Source organism: Aedes aegypti, chromosome 1 (assembly GCF_002204515.2).
Source record: "Aedes aegypti strain LVP_AGWG chromosome 1, AaegL5.0 Primary Assembly, whole genome shotgun sequence".
In the NCBI taxonomy this organism is placed as follows: Eukaryota; Metazoa; Arthropoda; class Insecta; order Diptera; family Culicidae; genus Aedes; species Aedes aegypti.
The window spans coordinates 35,424,163-35,446,532 of record NC_035107.1 but is presented as its reverse complement, the minus strand read 5'-3'; the positions used below and the strand labels follow the sequence as shown (position 1 = coordinate 35,446,532).

General features: G+C 37.2%; 2 protein-coding genes across 10 annotated transcripts in view; one reads left to right on the top strand and one right to left on the bottom strand.

The window, feature by feature from the left end:
* Positions 1 to 9,071, top strand: part of LOC5571722 (coronin-7) — a 73,416-nt gene extending 64,345 nt beyond the window's left edge. For all 4 annotated transcript variants that reach the window (XM_021839384.1, XM_021839383.1, XM_021839386.1 and 1 more), the window contains one exon: positions 6,906 to 9,071. In XM_021839384.1, the coding sequence (XP_021695076.1) occupies positions 6,906 to 6,998 (93 nt within the window). In that variant the 3' untranslated portion in view covers positions 6,999 to 9,071. The remainder of the gene's footprint in view (positions 1 to 6,905) is intronic.
* A 3,009-nt stretch (positions 9,072 to 12,080) lies between these two features.
* The window catches only part of LOC5571724 (broad-complex core protein isoforms 1/2/3/4/5), an 82,074-nt gene continuing 71,784 nt past the window's right edge, over positions 12,081 to 22,370 (bottom strand). For 4 of the 6 annotated variants that reach the window (XM_021839377.1, XM_021839376.1, XM_021839380.1 and 1 more), the window contains one exon: positions 17,818 to 18,756. In XM_021839377.1, the coding sequence (XP_021695069.1) occupies positions 17,975 to 18,756 (782 nt within the window). In that variant the 3' untranslated portion in view covers positions 17,818 to 17,974. Of the gene's footprint in view, positions 13,078 to 17,817; positions 18,757 to 22,370 lie in introns of those variants that run through there. The other 2 variants (XM_021839381.1, XM_021839382.1) reach the window with 2 other exon arrangements.

Genomic DNA, 22,370 nt, shown 5'->3' with positions numbered 1-22,370 from the left:
GTTTCCTTTGGAATTTTCTACGCAATTTTCGTCGGAATTTCCTTTGGAATTTCCTTCGAAATTTTCTTTGGAATTTCCTTTGAAATTTCCATTGGAATTTCTTTTGGAGCTTTTTTCGAAATTTGCTTTGGAGTTTTCTTCGGAATTTCCATTGGAAATTTTTTTTTTCAGAATTTTCTTTGGATTGTTTTTCCATAGTTTTTATCGAAATGAATTTTGCGATTTCTTCCAAAATTTCCATTTGAGTTTGCTTCGAAATTTCCGATGTAATTTCCTTCGGAATTTTCTTCACATTTTTTTTAAATTTCCTTTGGAATTTCTTTTGGAGCTTCTTTCAAAATTTGCTTTGGAATTTTCTTTCGAATTTTCATCAGAATTTTCTTTGGATTTTCCTTTGCAATTTATTTTGGAAATTCTTTCGAAATTTCCTTTGAAATTTTCTTCAAAATATTCTCCGTAATTTCCTTCGCGGGGTTTTTTTTGTAATTTCCTTAGAAATTCCCTTTTGAATTTCCTTCGGAATTTGCTTTGGAATATTCTTCGAAATTTCCATTGGGATTTCCTATGGAGTTTCCTTCGGAATTTTCTACGCAATTTTCGTCGGAATTTGCTTCGGAATCTCCTTTGGAATTTCTTTTAGAGCATCTTTCTATATTTCCTTCAGAATTTCCTTTGAATTATTTTTCGGAGTTTCCTCTATAATTTACTCTGAAATATTCTGCGCATATTTTTTCGGAATTTACTTCGAAATTTTCTTTGGAATTTCTTTTGCAGCTTTTTTCGAAATTTGCGTTGGAATTTTCTTCGGAATTTCCATTGGAATTTTTTTCAAAATTTTCTTTGGATTGGTTTTTGGAATTTCTTCTATAGTTTTTTGGAATTAATTTTGCGATTTCTTCCAAAATTTCCATTGGAGTTTGCTTCCAAATTTCCTTTGGAATTTTCTTCACATTTATTTTTTATTTCCTCTGAAATTTCTTTTGGAATTTCTTTCGAAATTTGCTTTGGTATTTCCTTTGGAATTTTTTTTTCGAATTTTCATCAGAATTGTCTTTGGAATTTCCTTTGAAATTTTCTTCAAAATATTATCCGAAATTTCCTTCGGGTTTTTTTTTGTAATTTCCTTCGGAATTTCTTTTGGAATTTCCTTAGAAATTCCCTTTTGAATTACTTTTGGAATATTCTTCGAAATTTCCATTGGGATTTCCTATGGAGTTTCCTTCGGAATTTACGCAATTTTCGTAGGAATTACCTTTGGAATTTCTTTTAGAGCTTTTTTCTATATTTACTTCAGAATTTCCTTTGGATTGTTTTTTGGAATTTCCTCTATAATTTGCTTTGAAATTATCTACGGATTTTTTTTTGGAATTTCCTTCAAAATTTCCTTTGGAATTTCTTTTGGGGCTTTTTCGAAATTTGCTTTGGAGTTTTCTTCGCAATTTCCATTGAAATTTTTTTTTCAGAATTTTCTTTGGATTGTTTTTTCGGAATTTCTTCTATAGTTTTTATCGGAATTAATTTTGCGATTTCTTCCAAAATTACCATTGGAGTTTGCTTCGAAATTTCCTTTGGAATTTCCTTCGGAATTTTCTTCACATTTTTTTTTAATTTTCTTAGGAAATTTCTTTTGGAGCTTCTTTCGAAATTTGCTTTAGGATATTCTTTCGAATTTTCATCAGAATTTTCTTTGGAATTTCCTTTGCAATTTATTTTGGACCCTCTTTCGAAATTTCCTTTGAAAATTCTGATGAAAATTCGAAAGAAAATTCCGAAGGAAATCACGAGAATTTTCTTTCGAATTTTCATCAGAATTTTCTTCGGAATTCCTTTGCAATTTATTTAAGAGCCTCTTTCGAAATTTCCTTTGAAATTTTCTTTAAAATATTCTCCGATATTTCCTTTGGTTTTTTTTTTTGTAATTTCCTTCGGAATTTCTTTTGGAATTTCCTTAGAAATTCCCTTTTGAATTACTTTTGAAACACTCTTCGGAATTTCAATTGGGATTTCCTATGGTGTTTCCTTCTGAATTTTCGTCGAAATTTTCTTTGGAATTTCTTTTAGAACTTCTTTCTATATTTCCTTCGGAATTTCCTTTGGATTGTTTTTCGGAGTTTCCTCTATAATTTGCTTTGAAATTTTCTGCGGATTTTTTTTTCGGAATTTTCTTTGAAATTTTCTTTGGAATTTCCTTCGAAATTTCCTTTGGAGCTTTTTTCGAAATTTGCTTTGGAGTTTTCTTCGGAATTTCCATTGGAATTTTTTTCAGATTCCTTGGATTGTTTTTTGGAATTTCTATAGTTTTTCTCGGAATTAATTTTGCGATTTCTTCCAAAATTTCCATTGGAGTTTGCTTCGAAATTTCCTTGGATTGTTTTTTTGGAATTTCTATACTTTTTCTCGGAATTAATTTTGCGATTTCTTCCAAAATTTCCCTTGGAGTTTGTATCGAAATTTCCGTTTTTTCCCGGATTTTTCTTAACATTTTTTTTTGAATTTCCTTTGGAATTTCTTTTGGAGCTTCTTTCGAAATTTGCTTTGGGATTTCCTTTGGAATTTCCTTCGGAATTTCCTTTGTAATTTATTTTGGACCCTATTTCGAAATTTCCTTTGAAATTTTCTTCAAAATATTCTCCGAAATTTCCTTTGGGTTTTTTTTTTGTAATTTCCTTCGGAATTTCTTGTGGAATTTCCTTAGAAATTCCCTTTTGAATTACTTTTGGAATATTCTTCGAAATTTCCTATGGAGTTTCTTTTGGAATTTTCAACGCAATTTTCTTTGGAATTTCCTTTGGAATCTGCTACGGAATTTCCTTTGGAATTTCTATATTTTCTTCAGAATTTCCTTTGGATTGTTTTTCGGAGTTTCCTCTATAACTTGTTTTGAAATTTTCTTCGGATTTTTTGTCGGTATTAACTTCGAAATTTTCTTTGGAATTTCCTTCGAAATTTCTTTTGGAATTTCTTTTGCAGCTTTTTTCGAAATTTGCTTTGGAGTTTTCTTCAAAATTTCCATTCGATTTTTTTTTTCAGATTTTTCTGTGGTTTTTTTTCCGGAATTAACTTAGAAATTTCCTTCGAAATTTCTTTTGAAGTTTCTTTTGGAGCTTTCTTTTGAATTTCCTGTGGAATTTTTTTAGATTTTTTTTTTTGAAATTTCTTCTATAGATTTTATCGGAATTAATTTTGCAATTTCTTCCAAAATTTTCATTTGAGTTTGCTTCAAAATTTCCTTCGATAATTCTTTCGGAATTTTCTTAGGAGTATCCTTTGAAATTCCTATGCGGAATTTCATTTGGAATTTTCTACGCATTTTTTGTCGGCATTTTCTTTGGAATTTGCTTCTGAATTTCCTTTGAAATTTCTTCCAAAATTTCCTTTGAAACTTCTTTTGAAATTTCCTTTTTTTCGGATTTTTTTGAAATTTGTTTTGGAATTTCCATCGAAATTTGCTTTGGAATCCCCAGTGAAGAAACCGGAAAAAAAAAGACTGGAAAGGATCCCGAAAGAGTTCCGGAAAGCATTTCCGGAGAAATATATGGAGGAATTTTTTAGAGAATAGTTAGAAAAAATACCAGAGGAATTCCTGGAACAATATTCCGAGAAATTTCCGGAGGATTTTTGAAGCATTTAAATTGTGATTCCCGGAAAAATATTCGGTTTGGTTTTCAGATGAATTTCTGGAAGACTTTCTAAAAGAACCACTTCAAAAAGTTTTATCGCTGGATGAAATCCTGGAGAAAATTCTAGGGTAATCTCTGGACAAATTTCTAGAGTAATTTACGGATGAAATCTCGAAGGAATTTCCAGATAAACATGTGGAAGAATTTATTTTATTTTATTTTATTTTATTTTATTGATGTACAAGGGGGTCAGGGGCCAAGTCTCCAGCATAAGTTTGAAAACTCACACCGTCCATAATACACCGGGGGGTTTTGGAGTTTGGGAAGTAGGCAACGCAACATCTTTGACCAGAAGGTTCTTTAAGTTTTGCTTCTACTCTTGACTTCCAATACACGTATGAATGATGCAAGGTCAAAAGAACATGAATCAGTCATACATATAGCGGTAGTGAAGTGTTTTGCCTAAGGATATGGGAAAGGAGGGATTTTGGGAGGTGTTTTGTAAATAGCTCTGTGGAACAAGTTTGTTATTAGTTAAAAATTTAGTTGATCTGATTCATCTTGCAATCAGTAATAAGAATATTTACAAAAACATGATACTTAACTTTTCGCGGCCATGTCTTTCCTCTCCAATGGATTTTTCCTCGTTGTTATGGCGGGTTAGATATGAAAACAAGGATAAAGAGAGAAGAAATGTTAGTGATTGTTACATGCTTTATTGCTGTATTGGCCTACAATGAAATCATAGAAAATTCGCTCTTTGGATTCCCATGATAACAATCCCCATGCAGCTTACGAGAAACTTCATGGCAATGATCACTGTACGCCATGTGCGGCATTCAGGACATCTCAACAATACTGAGGACGAACAACAAAAAATGAATCCAGAAGAGCGACAACCTCAATGTTTTAATGTAGGACAATTCAGCTTTAATGCATGTGAGAAGTTCTTGGTGATATTCTCACAACGGCCATTCAGAATGGTTCGACGGATGTAGAAAAAAGATCATTATGATAAAATTAACGCGACGACATGTTAGTGAACTTAGAACGATTATTGTATTTGCACCTGTTAATTTCGATAGTTAAACTTAGGGTCGGTTATTGTATATAACTTTTAGGATAAGCAGGAGTAAAGCACGAACGCGAAGTAATGTGCTCCCCACAAGCACAACACTTCATTCTGGCACTTTAGAACGTCCATGTTGTAACTTGTTCACACAAGAAATCTGCCTCGACCGAGTTGGCAGAACGCGCCCATACCCCTTTCTGAACCAAAGGACAGGGAACATGTGGAAGAATTTATGGAGAAATTGCTGAAGTTTTCGGAGAAATTGTAGCAGTTTTGAGAGGAATCTGTAAAGGAATTTATGAAATAATTCACCGGAAAATGTCTGGAACAATTCCTTGAGGAGTTTCTAGAATCATTACCTGAGAAATTTGGAAAAATCACGAGCGTCCCAAAAAAATCTTTAAGCTTCTCTAATGGATCTTGTTGAATTTGTTGAATGAATTTCTAACAAAATTGTGCCACAGGGATTCATACAAAGATAGCTCCAGGGATTACTCCAGAAATTCCTACAAGAATTTTTTTTTTCAAGAATTCTCATGGATTCTCCCAGGAGTTCTTGCGGAAATTACCCTAGAAATCCAGGCAGCGATTTCCCCTGGAATTCCTAAGGAAACCACTTACAGGAATTCATTTAGAAACTCCTACAAGAGTTTTTTCAGCGATTTTGCTAGAAGTTCATGCAGGATTTCCACCAGGAATTAACTCAGTACTTCCTCCAGGAATTCATTTAGAGATTTCTAAAAGAATTTCTACCGCAATAACCCCAATGGAGAAACTCCTATCCATTTTATGCAATCGTGAAGGATTTTTTCAAAACATCTCGTACTCTTCGGGCCTATTCTTGGGATAATCGATGAAAAAATCATGACGATAAACTTTGATGAACTCTTAGAGAAATCCATAAACAATTGCTTTGAAATTCGAGAAGATATTCTAGAAAAGATTCATATAATCCCTGGTAAAATTATTGGAGGAATTCCAAGGGAAATGCCAACAAAAAGCATTATAAAATCTACCAAGAAGAAGGAGAACATCTCAAGGATTCACTAAAAATATAGAAATATTTTTTTAGAAAATATTTAAACGATATCCCGAAAGGGCTAGTATAACTTCTCTAGAAACACCCAGAGAAAATCAGAAAAAAACTTTTTAAACATTCGGAACATTGTTTTTTTTTTATAATTCTCGAATAATTGTTGAAAGATGTTTAGAAATTGTTCATAGATATTCACGAAGAAATGACTGAAACTTAATGGATTTCTCCAAGAGTTTTTAGTAAAAAGTCATAATTAAGGTTTTGGAGGAACCACAATAACTAACGAAAATTGCGGAATTTCTTGTCCTGAGAAATTCAGAGGGAAAGCCATGTAGCTTTTTTTTTTTTTTTTTTTTCTTCGAATTGTGAGAGTCATTCCTGAAGAAAAAAGCGATTTTTTTTATAGAAATATCTTCAAAAATTTCCTAAAAATTAAAAAAAAAATCAACAAGTAACTGTTGGGAATAATTCTGAAAACTTTTAGGAAAGAATTTCCGAAGAAACCCTTATTATCTGCCGAAATTCATGATAAAAATATGAGAGGAATCCCGAAAAAAATCCTTAGAGAAATTGCTGGCCAATATTCGGGCAGTATTCTTAGAGAAATCCTAAAATGTATTGTTGCGCTCATATCACATCCAGCGGCGGCAGTAACGCGCAGAAAATATACGCGCAACTCGAACACAACGCCAAAATTCAAGTAGACTTGGATTTTTTGTTCCTCAGGGACGCGAAGTTGCAATACTTGATGATTTTTATTATCACTGCGACGGTAGAACGAAAATTTCAGACAACGGCGTTTTTTTCTGCAAGGCACATTAATGCGGAGAGAATCAATGGAATAATTCAAGGAAGTATATTTAGAGGATTGCTGTAAAGAATTTCTAGAAATATTCATTGATATAAGAGAATTATCCGTAGAAAAACCTGTAGTATTATTTAAAATAATCCTTTGTTTAACTCCTGTTTGAATTCTTGTTGAAACCTTAGATGATTTTCAGGAAAAATAAGTTAGTGGAGGTTGTCTATGCCACATGTACCAAATAATATGAAAATATACCTTTAAACATGCAGTTCCAAAAATACCATTTCGAAGTTGATACATTGCATCATATTGAAAACAAGATGCAAAAAAAAACTGACAGCTAACTGAATAACTATATCTTATTCCTTGCAGATCAAAAACTCGGTCAGCGCCCGGATGCCCATCAATCGCAAGCTCGAACAGGATGACATGGAGGGCGTCGATGAGAAGGAGTGGGAAGAGTAAACCGCAAACCATAATAACCTATAGTAACAGCTACTGCAATGTAACATAAGTGCATGAGTAACACGTTTATACCGATCAATAGTTTAGCAAACCCGCATCGTACCCTTTCTAACGCATTTTATAAACCTTCTTATACGAAACCAGATAGACCGCAGTTGTCTCTTTAATTTGTCTAGTACTAAATAGAGAAAAAAAACTAGTAGGACAAAGTAGTTGTGTATCTTGGAAGTGCGGAAACAACAGAGACTGCAATATGTGACAAATCCAACAACCAACTGCCAATCTCCATGACCAACATTTGAGCAAAAACAATTACGAACAGCAGAACACTCCCAGTAACAAAAAAAAAAAAACGAAACACATCTTTAAACTTAAACTTCCCTTTTGTCTTCGATTTTGTGGGCAACAATTTTAGCCACATCTGGGCGCAGCATATCTAGCATATCTGGTGCAACAAGCCAAGCCAGCAGTTACTAAAATGATTTGCATACGTATTGATCAAACTCTACTCTATACTTTAGGAAAAATAAATAAGGATAATCACGATATCGCTTTGGTGAAGCTTTGAGATTTTGTGCATGTTGGCGCCCAACCGCGCGAGGGCGCCACTATAATTGGAAGCTAGTCAAGTGAACAATGCTCAAAACCAATCTTAGTAGGTGTAGTAACGCGTATGGATCTGCTTCAGAAGGAAGCCGAAAGCTTAGAGAATGGTAACGAAAATCGCAAAGTCCGGTGGTGCAAACGAACTCGGTGCACACAAACTTCTTATTCGATAGGCGTGTAGAGGGAACCTATGTAAATTATAATCGTATCGTTTGTTTTAAAATCGTGCTACGTATTTATTACTCCGAAAATTCACTCTGCGAAACAATTGTGATGATTTCATGTTTAGGAACATACGCACACACACACACATACACTCTTACGTGCGTCTTAATTGTTTATATAAACATTCTTTTTTTTTAACGATTACGAATAGATTTTTAGGTGTGCCATTGTCCCTTTTTGTTTTGTGCTTACAATTATATCGTTATAAGATTTCAATGCTTACAGTTTCAGTATATAACTATTCGTCAACTGGCGTAATGCGTTTTCTACTGCACTTTGTATTACACAGCATTAAAGGTATATAAGCGAAATAATTATTTACAAAATTCGGGGCTAGCATGCGGGCAGAACGCCGAGTCACAAATAGATTCATGAAACGTGATTCCTTTCATCAGACTGTTCCAATCAGAGCCAATCTCTTTTGTTTCAGTGTTTTCTACGAAAGACATTGATTTTTGACCTTGAAAAAATCAATTCTCATCTTTTTCAGTCGCTTGAAAGAATTCATTGGCATTATAGCAAATTCGATTTATTCTTAAATTCAACTTATTTCATTCTCTTGGAAGACGGAAAGTATTTCTGACAACACTGTTAATGAACCTATCACCGCTGTTGATTAATTTGTAGTGTTGCCAGAGGCACTTTTTAATTCATCATAGGAGGCTGGAATGATTAAATTGTGGTCAAAATTTCAGTATATGATACGAGTAAATCAGAAACGTGTTTTTCGAAGGAAACTTTTGAAGAGTAGTTCTGATTATCAGGAATGGTCTGCTCAAGCATAACTATATTTATAATATTAATTACTGTACGACTATTGGACTATTATTGATAGGCTATTGAAATTTTCTGCATAAAACGCAAAAAAGACTAGATAATATTCAGTTTCAAGTTTTTCTATCCGTCATGATAAACAATTCTCAATATTACAATATACAAAAGAGTAAAAAACAGTAATAAGTTACATACTAATAACAGATTGAAATTGATTGTTCCCTTATAATGAATATTGAAACACCGACAAACAATACAACATTTGAACACTGATGCTATTTGATGGAAATGACTTTCACATAACTAAACACATTACAATACACAAACCGACAACCGACACTGATGATGAAGAAAGTAACAACCAGGGTTAAATCAGATAAATGGGAGACGCCCAATGGAAAATCTCTAGCATTTTTACACCGAACCTGGAATACAACATTGAAACAATAAGTATATATACAGTACAGTATCTTACATATAACAAAATGTAATGAATGAAGAAAAGCAAAATATACAATTAGTAAAAAAAATATCGCACTGACTTGATTAGAAAGAAATATTCTTAACGTGTCTCTGAAAATTGAAAATTTCCAATTTTAGCGTTACGTAATAAATGGACGCTGCCTTATCACGCCCAATGGTATGGGTGCCCTAGTGTAGATGTAGTTGTGAACCTTAGAGGAAAACAATATGCACGCTGTCTCGAAAAACACCAAAATCCGGGTGTAAATTTTTCAAATTGGGTAATATTTCCATATGCATTTTAATGAGTCTGGAAAGCGTGTGCAAGTTTCTTTGAGGAAAACAAAAACAAACTGTATGACGAGCGTATGCTACACTCAGGCAAATGGACTATCGATAAACATAGGAACCCCTTTTGAAAATTCGCCACAAGAAATCGGGTTGAAATTCATAAATTTGCCTTATGAAACCAGAATTTGAAAACAAAAAACGATTACGCGGCAACCTGGAATCGAATCAAGAACCTTGCGATCGATAGGCCCGAGCGTACACCACGCGCCTATCAACGCCTTGTTATGGAGTGATGCTAAAACGATACATAAAGCGTTCGTATTGCAATAATCGTTCCACCTTTCATAAGGTAAAATGTATGAAATTCGATAGTCCAGTTCGCTGCGTGTAGTCTACGTGTGTTCAAATGTCACTAAGCTCTATGAAATTTGACAATTAGTATTTGAATGACAGATTCATCCTTGTTCATCCACTTCTCCTACACGCTCGTTCAAATCTACTCAAAAGAGAGTAACTTTGACTCACTTTTGAAGTTTCAAGTTTTCTGACAGCTAACTTGAAACTTCAAAAGTGAGTAACTTTATTTTATCAATGTGAGTAACTTTTTACTCAACCATGAAAGAAAACGACCTTACTCACTTTTGAGTAAACACAAACATATTTGACTCACTTTGTAAACGTCAAAGACTTGTGAAAATTTCGCGCGCTCGAACTGACAAATCCTCCGTTGTGATGAAATTTCTTCCGTCGCCGTGATGTCGGACTGTTTTCAAAAACAGTCGAGATAAAAGCCGAGCCGGCAGAGCGCTTCGGAAGTCCAACCGGCGAACTCCAGATTAGTGCTGCGAAGTCAATAATCCTGATATCAAGTGAAGCGAGGTCGGATTGAAAATGACCAAGGTTTTGATCAAATAACCGCAAAAATATATAAACTGTAAGTTTTACCGTCGTTCTTTTCATTGGACTAATTATCAATTCTTTACAGTCTAACCGGGAAGGCTACTGGATCGGTCAAACTACATCCTCCATGACTTTCATCAATGCCCCAGATATTTTTAACATCCGGGGATCCATTCCAGAGCAGCGGAAATTTCAACACAAATATCACAATTTTTTTACTTGTTATCATGTATTATTATTATGTATTATGTATGAGATAATGAATAAATGTTATGCTTTTTGTATATTTCTTCTGATTTTATAAATAACATAATACATTTATTTCCAAAATTATTATTTCCTGAAGTGAGTGACATCTACTCACTTTCGCAAATTTCAGATTAAACGAAGTGAGTAAGTGTTACTCCCATATTGACATTTGACTATGTTACTCTAAAGTGAGTAACGATGGTGTTACTCACTTTTGAGCAGTTCCACTTTGTTCCGAAGTGACTCGAAATCTACTCACTTTTGAGTAGATCTGAACGAGCGTGTAGCCTTTGGACTTATCCACGGTCTTCTTTTATTGTCGATTTTCTTTTTCTTTTCCGCTCTAAATGCGGGCGGCCCGCAGCGGGCCGTGTTTACATAAAATGAAATCCGGATCAACACCCGGACAACGAATGTTCACCGGATGAACATGAAGTGGATGAATGCACAACGAAATCATTCATTTTTTGTAAACACGGCCCGCAGTAAAAGGTTTTCTTCCCGGTGGAAGAAGCAGCGTGACGTCATCGTAGATTAGTTCATAGAGCGCTGCATATGACGAGCCTAATCTCACTTATTTGACAGCTGCTGGTCCTGTTGTTTACGTTTCGTTTTTTCCATCATTTTTTCATCTTCGCATTTCTATCACCAGCATGCTGATGGTGACGATTTTCCACGGTAGGAAGATAGAATAATACGATCCGTGGGTATCTGCAGTGGATTTGACCTCTCCTCGCAGCAAACTTTCACGAAATTAAGAATGATTCGAAAAAAGTACTAAGTCCAAACTATAAACAACAGGACCAGCAGCTGTCAAAATTGATGCGTGACGTCACAGTGCAGTGGAGTATACAAATATTGCAGGATCTATGGTATGGCTGAATCTGGGAATCAGTGAATTAGTAGTTTACGCAACGCAGAATGATGATTTTTACAGCATGAGTCGTACATTTATATAACAAGACTTGCCGAGTTAGGGTTCATTCAAATATTACGTAACGCAAAATTGGCCAATTTTGGACCCCCTCCCTCCCCCACGTAACAGCTTTTGTATGGAAAATTTTAAATTTTTGTATGGACCGTAACACTAGTTAGGACCCCCTCCCTCCCCCTGTTGCGTTACGTAATATTTGAACAATCCCTTATATGCGACGAGTGCTGTAAAAATCGAGTTCTGCAACGAGTTGCGTACAACTTTTTTTTTGCTATTTCGTAGAAGACCACTTGAGGGTATCAGAAATCGTATCGGGATGCATTCTCCATTATTTTTCAATATCTGAAAAATGTTGTGTAATGATTAATTTCGCAGTCTTCATTTACCATTTGCTGTACGGTCCAGAACGTTCAATTTTATAGTCGGTCGGTATTTCTACCGTTTCTATCATAATTTATATGGTTTACACATAGTTACCAATGATGCTGTCATAGCGAATGTATGATTCTTCTACATTTTTTCCCATACCATATAATATAACCGACGGAAATGGTCAACTTCTTCAAAATGTTATGTTTGTATGTGACAGTAGCCCAGAGAGGGAATGAAGGAATTTCACAATCATCAATAAGACTTTCAGCTGTAAAATCAAACTCAATTTGTTTCAAAATGCAACAAAACTAAAATAACATCCAACAGAAACTAAAAACTATCTCAAAAGCACTGTTAACTGCAGATAAATTGTCTGTTCATGTCGTTAATTTGAATTGCTGTCAAAAAAAGGCACTTTTTTCAGAGTTGAATGGCAAGAATGAAAAATTCTACACAAAAAAAAACTAGAAATATTTCTAACCTTAACTACTATTGAGCAACCATAGGAAGTTTAGACCTACCCTAAGTACATTTATAATCTGTATAAAAAAAACTTTGGTCATGATTGAGTTCATACTAACTATTTGAACACTTATATAAATTTCCTAACAAAATAACAAAGGTCCTACCATCTAAATAAGAGTTTGAAGTTTGAAGTTTGAGTCCTTCAAAACTTTGGTTTACGTGATTGCTATAGTTGCTTTACTTACTCGTTATTGCTCGGCGTCGGTTCCTTCTTGAGCTGCCAGTTGCCCGAGTTGGTGGACAAGTTGAGACTAGTTTCCTGTTCCTGTTGCTGCTGGGAGGATTGCTGGGAAGATACCATTGCCGAAAGGGCGCCCCCTATGGCACCGTTATTGTTCAATCCGAGCGTCGAATTGCTGCTATTGCTGGTCAAGCTGCTCATGTCCGTGATGGAAGTTCCGCCAACGTTTACCAGGCCCAGATTGAGCACGTCGTGATGCCGAGCGCGAAGTGCTGCCAGACTGGCGTTCAGCTGCTTCATCGATTTGTAGTCCTTGCGTAAGTGCTGCCGGATTTCCGTGTGGCAGTGTTCGTTGTTGGTCACGATGATGTCGCCGGTGTCCGTCGTGGTGACGCGCGCCTTGCAGTTGTACTTGCGCGACAGGTTGCACTGCCAGTACTTTTTGTCCTTGCGGATGTACTGGATGCCGAAGGAGTGGCCGTCGTGCACCAGCAGCGGCTTGCCCCGCTGGCTCAACATGAACTGCAGCCGGCCCTGGAACCACTTTTCGCCGGGGGCTACTGTTGGAGATGGAGAACGGGTGAAAATAATTGATTAGAATTTGAGATCTGTAAAAGTGAAGGCCTTGTGCTTGAATTGTTTCGAAAAGGGGTCGTTTTTATGAACTCGTATATAATCCATCATGTAACTCCCTTATTACGAGCTGTTTTTTTGCTTTTCGATAGTTTTGTACCATTTTTTTATAATAGGGTCCTAAAGCCCTGCCCAATTTTAGTGCCAAACGATTAGGCCAAAAACACATGTTTACTCAATTTTTAATGTTTTTCGTTTGTTTAAGCCCAAAAAATATTTCTTAAGATTTTGTCACGCCCCTTGGCTTAAACTCAAATTTTGGGTGTATTTTGTTTTCCGTGTCCCTTCCGAAATGTCAGATAGGAACAACCCCAGTGTTAAAACTAAAACCCCTGTGGTGTTTTTGTCGACTCAGCGAACGTCAAACATGATCAAAAGTGTCAAGGTACATTTATGGACCGAATTTTTAAATTAAATTTTAATTTAATAACTTGCTCTTTGGTTTTTTTTTAATAAAACAAGATTTCATCAAACATTTTAGAACCTATTACTCACATTTACTGCATTGCTCAGTGATTTTTATCTGATATCAGTAAACTTAACAGATTTTTTTAGTCGGTTGAAAATCTTTGGTGCACAAGAAATTTGGTTGAAAAGCTATACCGTAAAACGGGGTAATTTTGATAATGCGGGTAACTTTGATAGTGCGAGACCCACAACACACTAAACGAAATAACAAAGTTTATGGTAATCAGTTAAGCAAAACGAATGCAAAAGTAAAGAGTTTTAATATGACACTTCGTGTCAAAGCTATTTTCGTTGGAATCAAGTACATTTGAGGATTTAAAGGCAAATATTAAAAATTTATTAGATTTTAGCATTTTTGAAACGCTTACAAACAATCTGTTCTACAACCACTATTTGATGTAGTTTTGAATAGTTGGTGACTTATCTTTGACAGCCTAGTTATCATAGAACTTGAATATGGTCTCAAATCTCTTAGCGAAAAGCATTTTCACAAACTGGGACCATTTTTGTAATCTTAGTCACAAATTTCCATACAACGTTAAACGCCTAGAGGTATGCAACGCCCTATAAATGTTCCGTAATGCATTCAATTTTGTTCGATTTATACTCCATTATCAAAGTTACCCCAAAACAGAAAACCGACTTTCGATTATTTGAAAAATTATATATCCATTCAGAATAAATATGTTGGCAATCTATCAACTGCAGTCGATAGTTAGGATACCAGTACTTGTTTTAAAAATATGAATTATAATTCTTTGAAACAGCATGCATAAATATTCAAATTTTCTTCGAAAAAACTATCAAAGTTACCCCGTTTTACGGTACTCAGAAACACGGGTAGTCACAGAATGACTAAATTTTAGTAATTTGTGACTATTTTCTATCTGCAGGGAATTTTATTCCTATTTGTCAATTCGCTTGGGTAAAAGTATCGTAAAGCTTCAACCCAGAAGAAATGACAGTTAGTGTAAAAAATCACAGCAAAATGAAAAAGAGGCAAATAGAAGAAAATAGTAAGTAATGCATAAACTTTAGTAATTCTGTGACTTTTTATTACTAAAGCTAGGTATGCTATTCCGCTCAAAAAAACTTAAAATTTTCATTGAAGAAAAACTCAAAAAAATATCTACAGTGAGCTCCATTTGAATTGACATTTCTTTTGAACAGCGTACTGCGATCAAAGAAAAATGCTTTTCTTGAGCATTTCTTGCAAGAAATTTCCCACGCATCGAGATAGGCGTTTACTTTTCTGTTGAAGTGCATACTTCCCATAAGTGTATTTTTTCGTGTAAAATAAGGTATATCAGACATCCCTAGAAATGAACTCTTCAGTCAAAAAAGTTAATTTCTAGGGATGCCTAGTACGCATGATTAACGATAAAAAAAACTGAAAATTATTATCCAGTTTTTACGATCGCTAATGACCGCCGCAAGCAAACTAAAATGCTGGATCATAGGGATCATACGATTTGACATTTGGCTTGGGTCGTTTTTTTTGTAATAAGCGATTTTTGAGCTTGATATGTTTCTAAACTTGAAGCCACTCTGAAAATGGCTCGCGTATTCATAGGCTACACGGAATACATATTTTACCTAATTTTTGAGTTGATTTTACCCAAAATTAAGTACAGGTATGTTCCGTTTTTATTAACACGATCGGCAATATTCAGTTGACAAAAACGGAACCGTGACAAAAACGGAATAATTTTCTTAGACAAAATGTTTTACAATTTGAAAAGAAAATTGCAGTTTTGTCAGGATAACACACATTTTCGTCATATAAATGCACGGTATTGAGGTTTAGGAGCTGTGAGGAGCATTTAGATTGTTCATTATTATAGGTTCGTAGAGAAAGTTAATTGGATACTTCTATCAATCAAAATGATTTTGTTCTAAATCATCCATAGTTTTAGTTTTCGTGGTTAGAATTTCAATAAATGTAATATAGACTATTAAAACCAATTAAAACGATAATCACATTAATGTCCTTTGCATCATAAGGTGCGTTAAATTTGTAAAAATAACTACAAGGAAGTGGGTCAAACTGATCATTATTTTTTTATGAAAGATTAGACAAGAAAAAACTTTTTCTTCTACTGTTCATCCTCATCTTTCTGCTTCTTCTTCTTTATGACATTACATCGCAGCTGAGAAAAAGGCCTTCTTTTCAGCTTAGTGTTCTTATAAACACTTCCGCAGTTCTCAACTGAGAGCTTTTTTGCCAAGGTACATTTTTTGCAATTTTGGCCACATCCGATTGGCGCTTCAATGTGGAGTTATGTTGCGAAAGTTTTGAATTGCGAAAATCTTATCAGTCAAATGATTGTAGTGATCTTTTTTTTCTAAAGTTATAACTATTAACTTCGACAGGGATACACTAATCGCCAATCTAGAACAATGCCTCCATCGCCTTTCAGCTTTCCGTTAGATCACGAATAGACTGGCAATAAACTAACTCAAAGTTCTTGTTTTTTTTTGTAAAGTAAAAGTAATATTAAATACTAGTGGTCCCGTCAAACTTCGTTTTGCCATCAAGTAGGCGCTGAAAAAAGGCATGCAATCCTCCCATAAAAAGCGACAGATTTGTTTTCAGTTGTTTTTCCACTGTCTCCAGAGAATTTTTCAAATCCTTTCCTTCACTCAAACGTCAGAATACTTGACCAAAGCAACAATATAATAATCAAGTAAGTCTATTAGCCCGTTCTTAAGCTATTTCGTGACATACAAACACCATTTCATTTTTATTTATAAAGAAGTTCATCAAAAACAGAAAAGTGTACAAACTCTAAATCAAGCATCACCTAATTAGAACTTTTTTGTGAGAATCTTTTTTTGTAAAGTTTTATGAATAACTGTATGGCTGTTAACTGTGTATGGCTGTTAACTGTGTATGGCTGTTGGTATAAGGTTCCTAATTAACCTTTTAGTCTCCATGTGAGAAAGGGGTTCATGTCTGCTCAAAGCTCAAGATTTTAGCAAATTTGGCGACGTGACGTGGGAACGTCCAGTATCAACCGGAAATAATATGTTGACGAAATCGGAGCGTGACAATATCGGAACGTGATAAAAACGGAACATACTTGTATATCGATTATTCTCTCAACCCAAAATCTCTATCAATGTTGTCAAAAACAGAGAGAGCTGCACCGACCCAAAATGGGGGTAGTTTGGCCCAATAAGACAAATTTGGGTAGATGCATTATTCTCTAGCTTGGGTTGAATGAACTCAACTTTTCGTTGAATCAAACCAAATTTCAGTAAATTTTCCTTATGACTTCAAAGGCAAAGTACCTAATTGAGGCCTTAGAAATATAGCCAAATTTGGGTTATTAGGAATGAGGGACGCTGAAAAAAAAGTAGATTTTGTACGAAATTTGACGAGTATCTGCATGACAAGTTCATCCTTGTTCATTCACTTCTCCTAATCCTGAGACGAGACTCGCGAAGACGGTCTCTCTGTGTTTACATCAATCATACGCAAGCCGTTCGAACCCTCACATGAACACCTCAGCAAAAAAAAAAAAAAAATCAAAATGCGTTTGCATCACACCGAAGCATAAATTACCTTTTGAGTGGAATTTCTTGCCAGCAAACGTAACAAAATTTAGAAATAACTAGACTTGTGTTTAGATTTATCAGCATCTTTGGAAAAACTGCTCCGCTGACTGAGATTTTTAAATAACAGTTTATTTTGAAAACAATACTTTTCACATTTTCAGCCATAAAAACGACTGGCTACATTTGACGTTTCGTGAAAGCGGAATCTGCGCTGCCTGCATATGACGTTGATATTTGTCCAATTCTCGATAAAATCATACTTAAAGAAGTTCAGTTTAAATATTACTCGAACGAGTGACATAAAATGTGCGAAATTCTGACAAACATGAACTCTCGTTTGTCTTGGCATTATGTCCTTACCAAAAATGAGCCTGCTTCTCAGCTCACTGTTCTATGAGCAGATCCAGTAATCAATTGTGAGTTTTATTTGCCAAAATTGCTACTCTTTAAATTCGTATATCGCGAGTGGCAGGCTCAACGATTCTTTGAACTCAACGAACTTAAGGAACATTCTATTACAAAAAAATCTTGGATTGTTCAGGAATCGAATCCAGATACCTTCAGCACAAAGCTCAATAGGCGGGTCTTTCTTTCTTACGAAGAATTCCACTAATAAGCTCACGAATTTGTTATCTACAATTGATTGTTACGTCATTTATTCAATAAAAGCTTTTTTAGTAAGATAATATTTAGGAATCGCTTGGTTTTATTCGCCATACTCATTCTATATCACGCTCTCGTCTATCTACTTAATCCTAATCCTACTTATCATAGTCATACTAAATGGAAACACCACTAGGAAAGCTGTTCGGTCTTGAGTTCAAGCTGCTCGCTTGGTATACCGTCGCCAGTCGAATCAACCGGGGGCACCACTGGCGGTTGAAGCTGAATCAGCTTGATGTCGGGCGGAACTTCCGGTTCCGGAATGCTGTTGGATGGGGCAGCGGCTGACTCCGACTGCTGATGATGGGATGACGAAGGCTGTGAATCATTCGACGGTTGAAGGTTCATAGGCGGCTGAGGAGGTGGCATTGGAGGATTGACGTAGGGCGGGTGGGGGTGATATGGATGATGCGGGTGATGATGGTGATTATGGGGAGGTATTTCAGAATAAGGTGGTGGCTGTTGATGCATTGGGTATTGACTGGGATCATGATGTGGAGGAGGGCCCATCGCCACGTGGTTCGGGCCGGGTTGGTAGTGAGGATTATGATGGAACTCGTAATATGCTCCGTTGTTCAGAGAGGGAGGAACGTTGTGATGTTCATGAGACTGAGGGGGTGGAGCAGCAGGTGGTCCTAAGTTAGGAGGAGGAGGAGGAGGTGGCGGAGGCGGTTGCGGAGGTTGATGAGGGAATTCATGGGCACCCTTCATGTGAGGCGGATGGTTGTGAACTCCCGTGGAAGAGATGACCTGTCCGTGATGGGTGATGCAACGTGCTCGGCACATCGAAACCCGGTAAGATTTACACAACCAGTATGTCTTGAGACCCTGCTGGGTGGCGACAGTATTGTTTCGATTGAAAATGCAATTGTTATGCAGGAGCGAAGTTGACGAGAGCATGGTAATGCTGGGACCTGTGGAAAGATCAATCGTCGATTAGCATTGGCATTGTTCTACTACCTTCACGGGCAATCAAGCGAACAAAACCAAGCGGTGCAAAAAGTTTTAGTGCAAAAGCGGAGTGATTTTAGTGCAAGAATAGATAATAAACAGCAACTTAAAAAAATAGGTGGCAAAAAGGTTACTTAAGCGCAAAATAATTTTAAAAACAAATGAGATTCTACGACAGTAATTTTCATGTTTCTATGAAAAACAAAGGGTCTTCTTTACTGGAGTGGTTAGAGTCCGCGGCTACAAAGCAAAGCCATAATTATTTCATTTCTCGGTCAGTCCAGGATCCTTGATCCTTAAGGGGGCAGGATCCGTCATTGATTTCGGAATTTTCAAAAGCAGTTTTTTCGTTCAAAATCAAAAAAATTTAAAAAATTTCTATTTTCCAACCGAAACACAGTGAACACATTTTCATCGAATAATTTTTGGTTTTGAATAGAAAAACTGCTTTTGAAGTTTCGATGATGACGATGATTACAATGACGGAGCGTTGATAGTTAATGATTTCCTTAATTTCCCAGGGCATAGAGTATCATCGTACTTGCCACACGATATATTATGTCGCCAGCACTAAATTGAAGTTCGGAAGTCCAGACTTCCGACTTTCGAACTTACTTCCGAAGTTTTTTGACATTTGAATTTGGCAGCTACGTTGTTATGAGAATGAATTTGTTTTGGCTAGCAGAAAAGGGGAGTAAATTCCGAGAATAGTGCGTCGACAAAATGCCTACGATTAAAATGGAATCTATAGGAAAAAAAAAACAGTGGAAGGAGGTGTTTTAGATACTCAGTGGCGGAATGAGAGAATGGCTGGTGGACCTTTACAGCCGTGAACCTGTCCTGATCCTTGAAGAGGCTAGGCAAAAGTTCCACAGTAAAGGCCCAAACGCAATGATAGCGGAACGGCAACGGAATGCGGAACCGGTTCGCCAGCCTACTCCAGTCGAATACGCCCCTGCTGAATCAAACTTCTGATGTACTGCAGCTTCACGTCAACATGTTTCAATCTGCCATGGTCTTTTGGATCATTTGCAACTTTTATGGTTGACTGGTTATCTTCAAAATACGTTACGGGAACATTCAGCTTGTAACCTATTTCCTCCAACAATCGAATCAGCCATACACCTTCACAAACTGCTGTACTGAGTGCGACCAATTCGGCTTCCGTAGATGACAAGGATACAGATACAGAACGTCTGTCGATGATACTGTTGGCCCAATCCGCATCACAATAAGCCGTTATTATCATCACCTCTATACTCCAGTCCTAGGTCCACAGTACCCTTGATGTATCTGAGGAGCCGTTTGATATGTGTCCAATGTTCCTCAGTTGGACAACTTTGGAACTGGCTGTAATAGTTGACCGATGCACAAAGATCCGAACGAGTAGTCAATGTTACGTACATTAAACAACCTATTAGCTCTCTGTACGGTTTCGATGTACGCTGTGACTCTTCTCCCTTCTGAAGTTTCAGCCGACACTCCATAGGTACTTTGCTGGGCTTACAGTCGTTCATGTTGAAACGGTTCAACAAATCCTTCAGGTATCTTCTCTGGCTAATGCGCAAAATCCGCTTTTCCACATTCCTTTCAATGCGCATGCCAAGGAAGCATGTGACCTCACCAACGTCAGTCATGTCGAACTCCTTTGAAAGACATCCCTTGACAATTTTTATCTCCTTCAAGCTGCGTCCGATGACCAGAATATCATTTACATATACGATTAGATAGATCCTCTTGTCCATCTCACCTTTCCAGTACAGACACTGATCGCTGTTACTCCTCAGGAATCCTAGCCGGGCAACGAATCGATGGAAACGATCGTTCCAAGCTTTTGACGCCTGCTTGAGGCCGTAAAGCGACTTATGTAGACGACAGACCAAATCCTCTCCTTTTACGAAACCTTCAGGTTGTGACATATACATTTCCTCACTCAGATCACCATTGAGAAAAGCCGTGCGGACGTCCATCTGGTGTACAAACATCCTTTCCTGATTTGCCACAGCCAGCATGGTGCGCAACGTATCCAACTTCACAACTGGCGAGTAGGTTTCAGTATAATCAAACCCGAAACGTTGGCTAAAACCTCTAGCGACAAGCCGAGCCTTATACCGATCCGGACTTCCATTTTCGCCAGGTTTTACCCGAAAAACCCACTTACACGAAACTGGCACTCGACCCTTCGGTAGTTTTTCCAGAGTCCAGGTTTTGTTCCGACGCAAAGAATCCATTTCATCTTGAATTGCCGCTTGCCACTTTGGCCAATCAGACCTCTTCTTCAATTCCGCGATACTGTCCGGAAGATTTTCCACATAATCCAATGCACCCAGGGCAACACCAGCAAAAGTCATGTCATAGTCCTTTGCCCACACGGGTGGCTTCGTAACTCGACCCGATGACGTCGCACCGGTCGTCTCACCACCACTTGCTTCATCAACAGTTTCATCTTCCAGAGTATCATCACACGAATCGAAGATCTCGGACACTTCACGTTCAGGCAGTTCTTGTTCTTCTTCATATGGTTCATGTTCGTTTTCTTCTTCATTATCGAAATCCCCTTGATCATCAATGTCATCAATAATTGGGGGGCCGACCACACTTTCAGTCCACTTTTCTTCTTTCTTCATAATCTTCTTCTTGTTTGCACTCTCTCTCGAATCCTCGTCAATAATCACATCCCGAACAGTCACGATTTTCCGCTCCTGGGGCTTCCAAACTCGATAACCATTCGTGCCATATCCCACGAAGACTCCCTTCCAACTTTTCACATCAAGTTTTCTTCGCTTTTCTTTCGGAATGTGGCAGTAGGCCACGGATCCAAACACTCGCAATTTTGACACATCAGGTTTTCTTCCTTCGAACAACTCGTACGGTGTCAACTTCTGACCAATGGCGCTTGCCGGACACCTATTCGCCAAGAACGCAGCGGTCTGCACCGCTTCACCCCAGAAGATGCGATCAATCCCGGAATCGAACACCATCGAACGAGCCTTCTCGACTAGTGTTCGGTTCATCCGTTCGCTAGTGCCGTTCTGCTCTGGACAATAAGGTACAGTAAACTCCATCTTAATACCTTTCCGTTGACAAAAGGATCGCATCTCCTTGCAGGTATACTCCCCGCCGTTATCGGAACGGAAGCGAGAAATTTTCACTCCAAACTTGGCAGTCATCTGTGCTTCATACTCCTCAAAACGCTGTGCCACTTCATCCTTTGAGTGAAGAAGGTACACCACCGTAAACCTCGACCAATCGTCGATGAAAGTGACGAAATATTTGTGGCCATTCCATCCCGTCGGCGTCACTGGCCCGCAGACGTCAGAGTGTACGAGCTCCAGTACCCGACTCGACCGCCGCTCTTCTTGCAGCGTGAAAGGATTTCTCGTTTGCTTAGCTGCTACGCAAGCCTCACAAACAATCGTAGACTTATCCCCTCCATCTGTTTTCAGGCCATTCACCATTCCATTTTTGATGAGGCACGACAAATTTCGCTCTCCGAGATGGCCATAACGACGATGCCACAACTCAGTCGCCTTACTGATTTTCCCCGAGAAGTATAAAGAGCTGCACTCACCTTTTG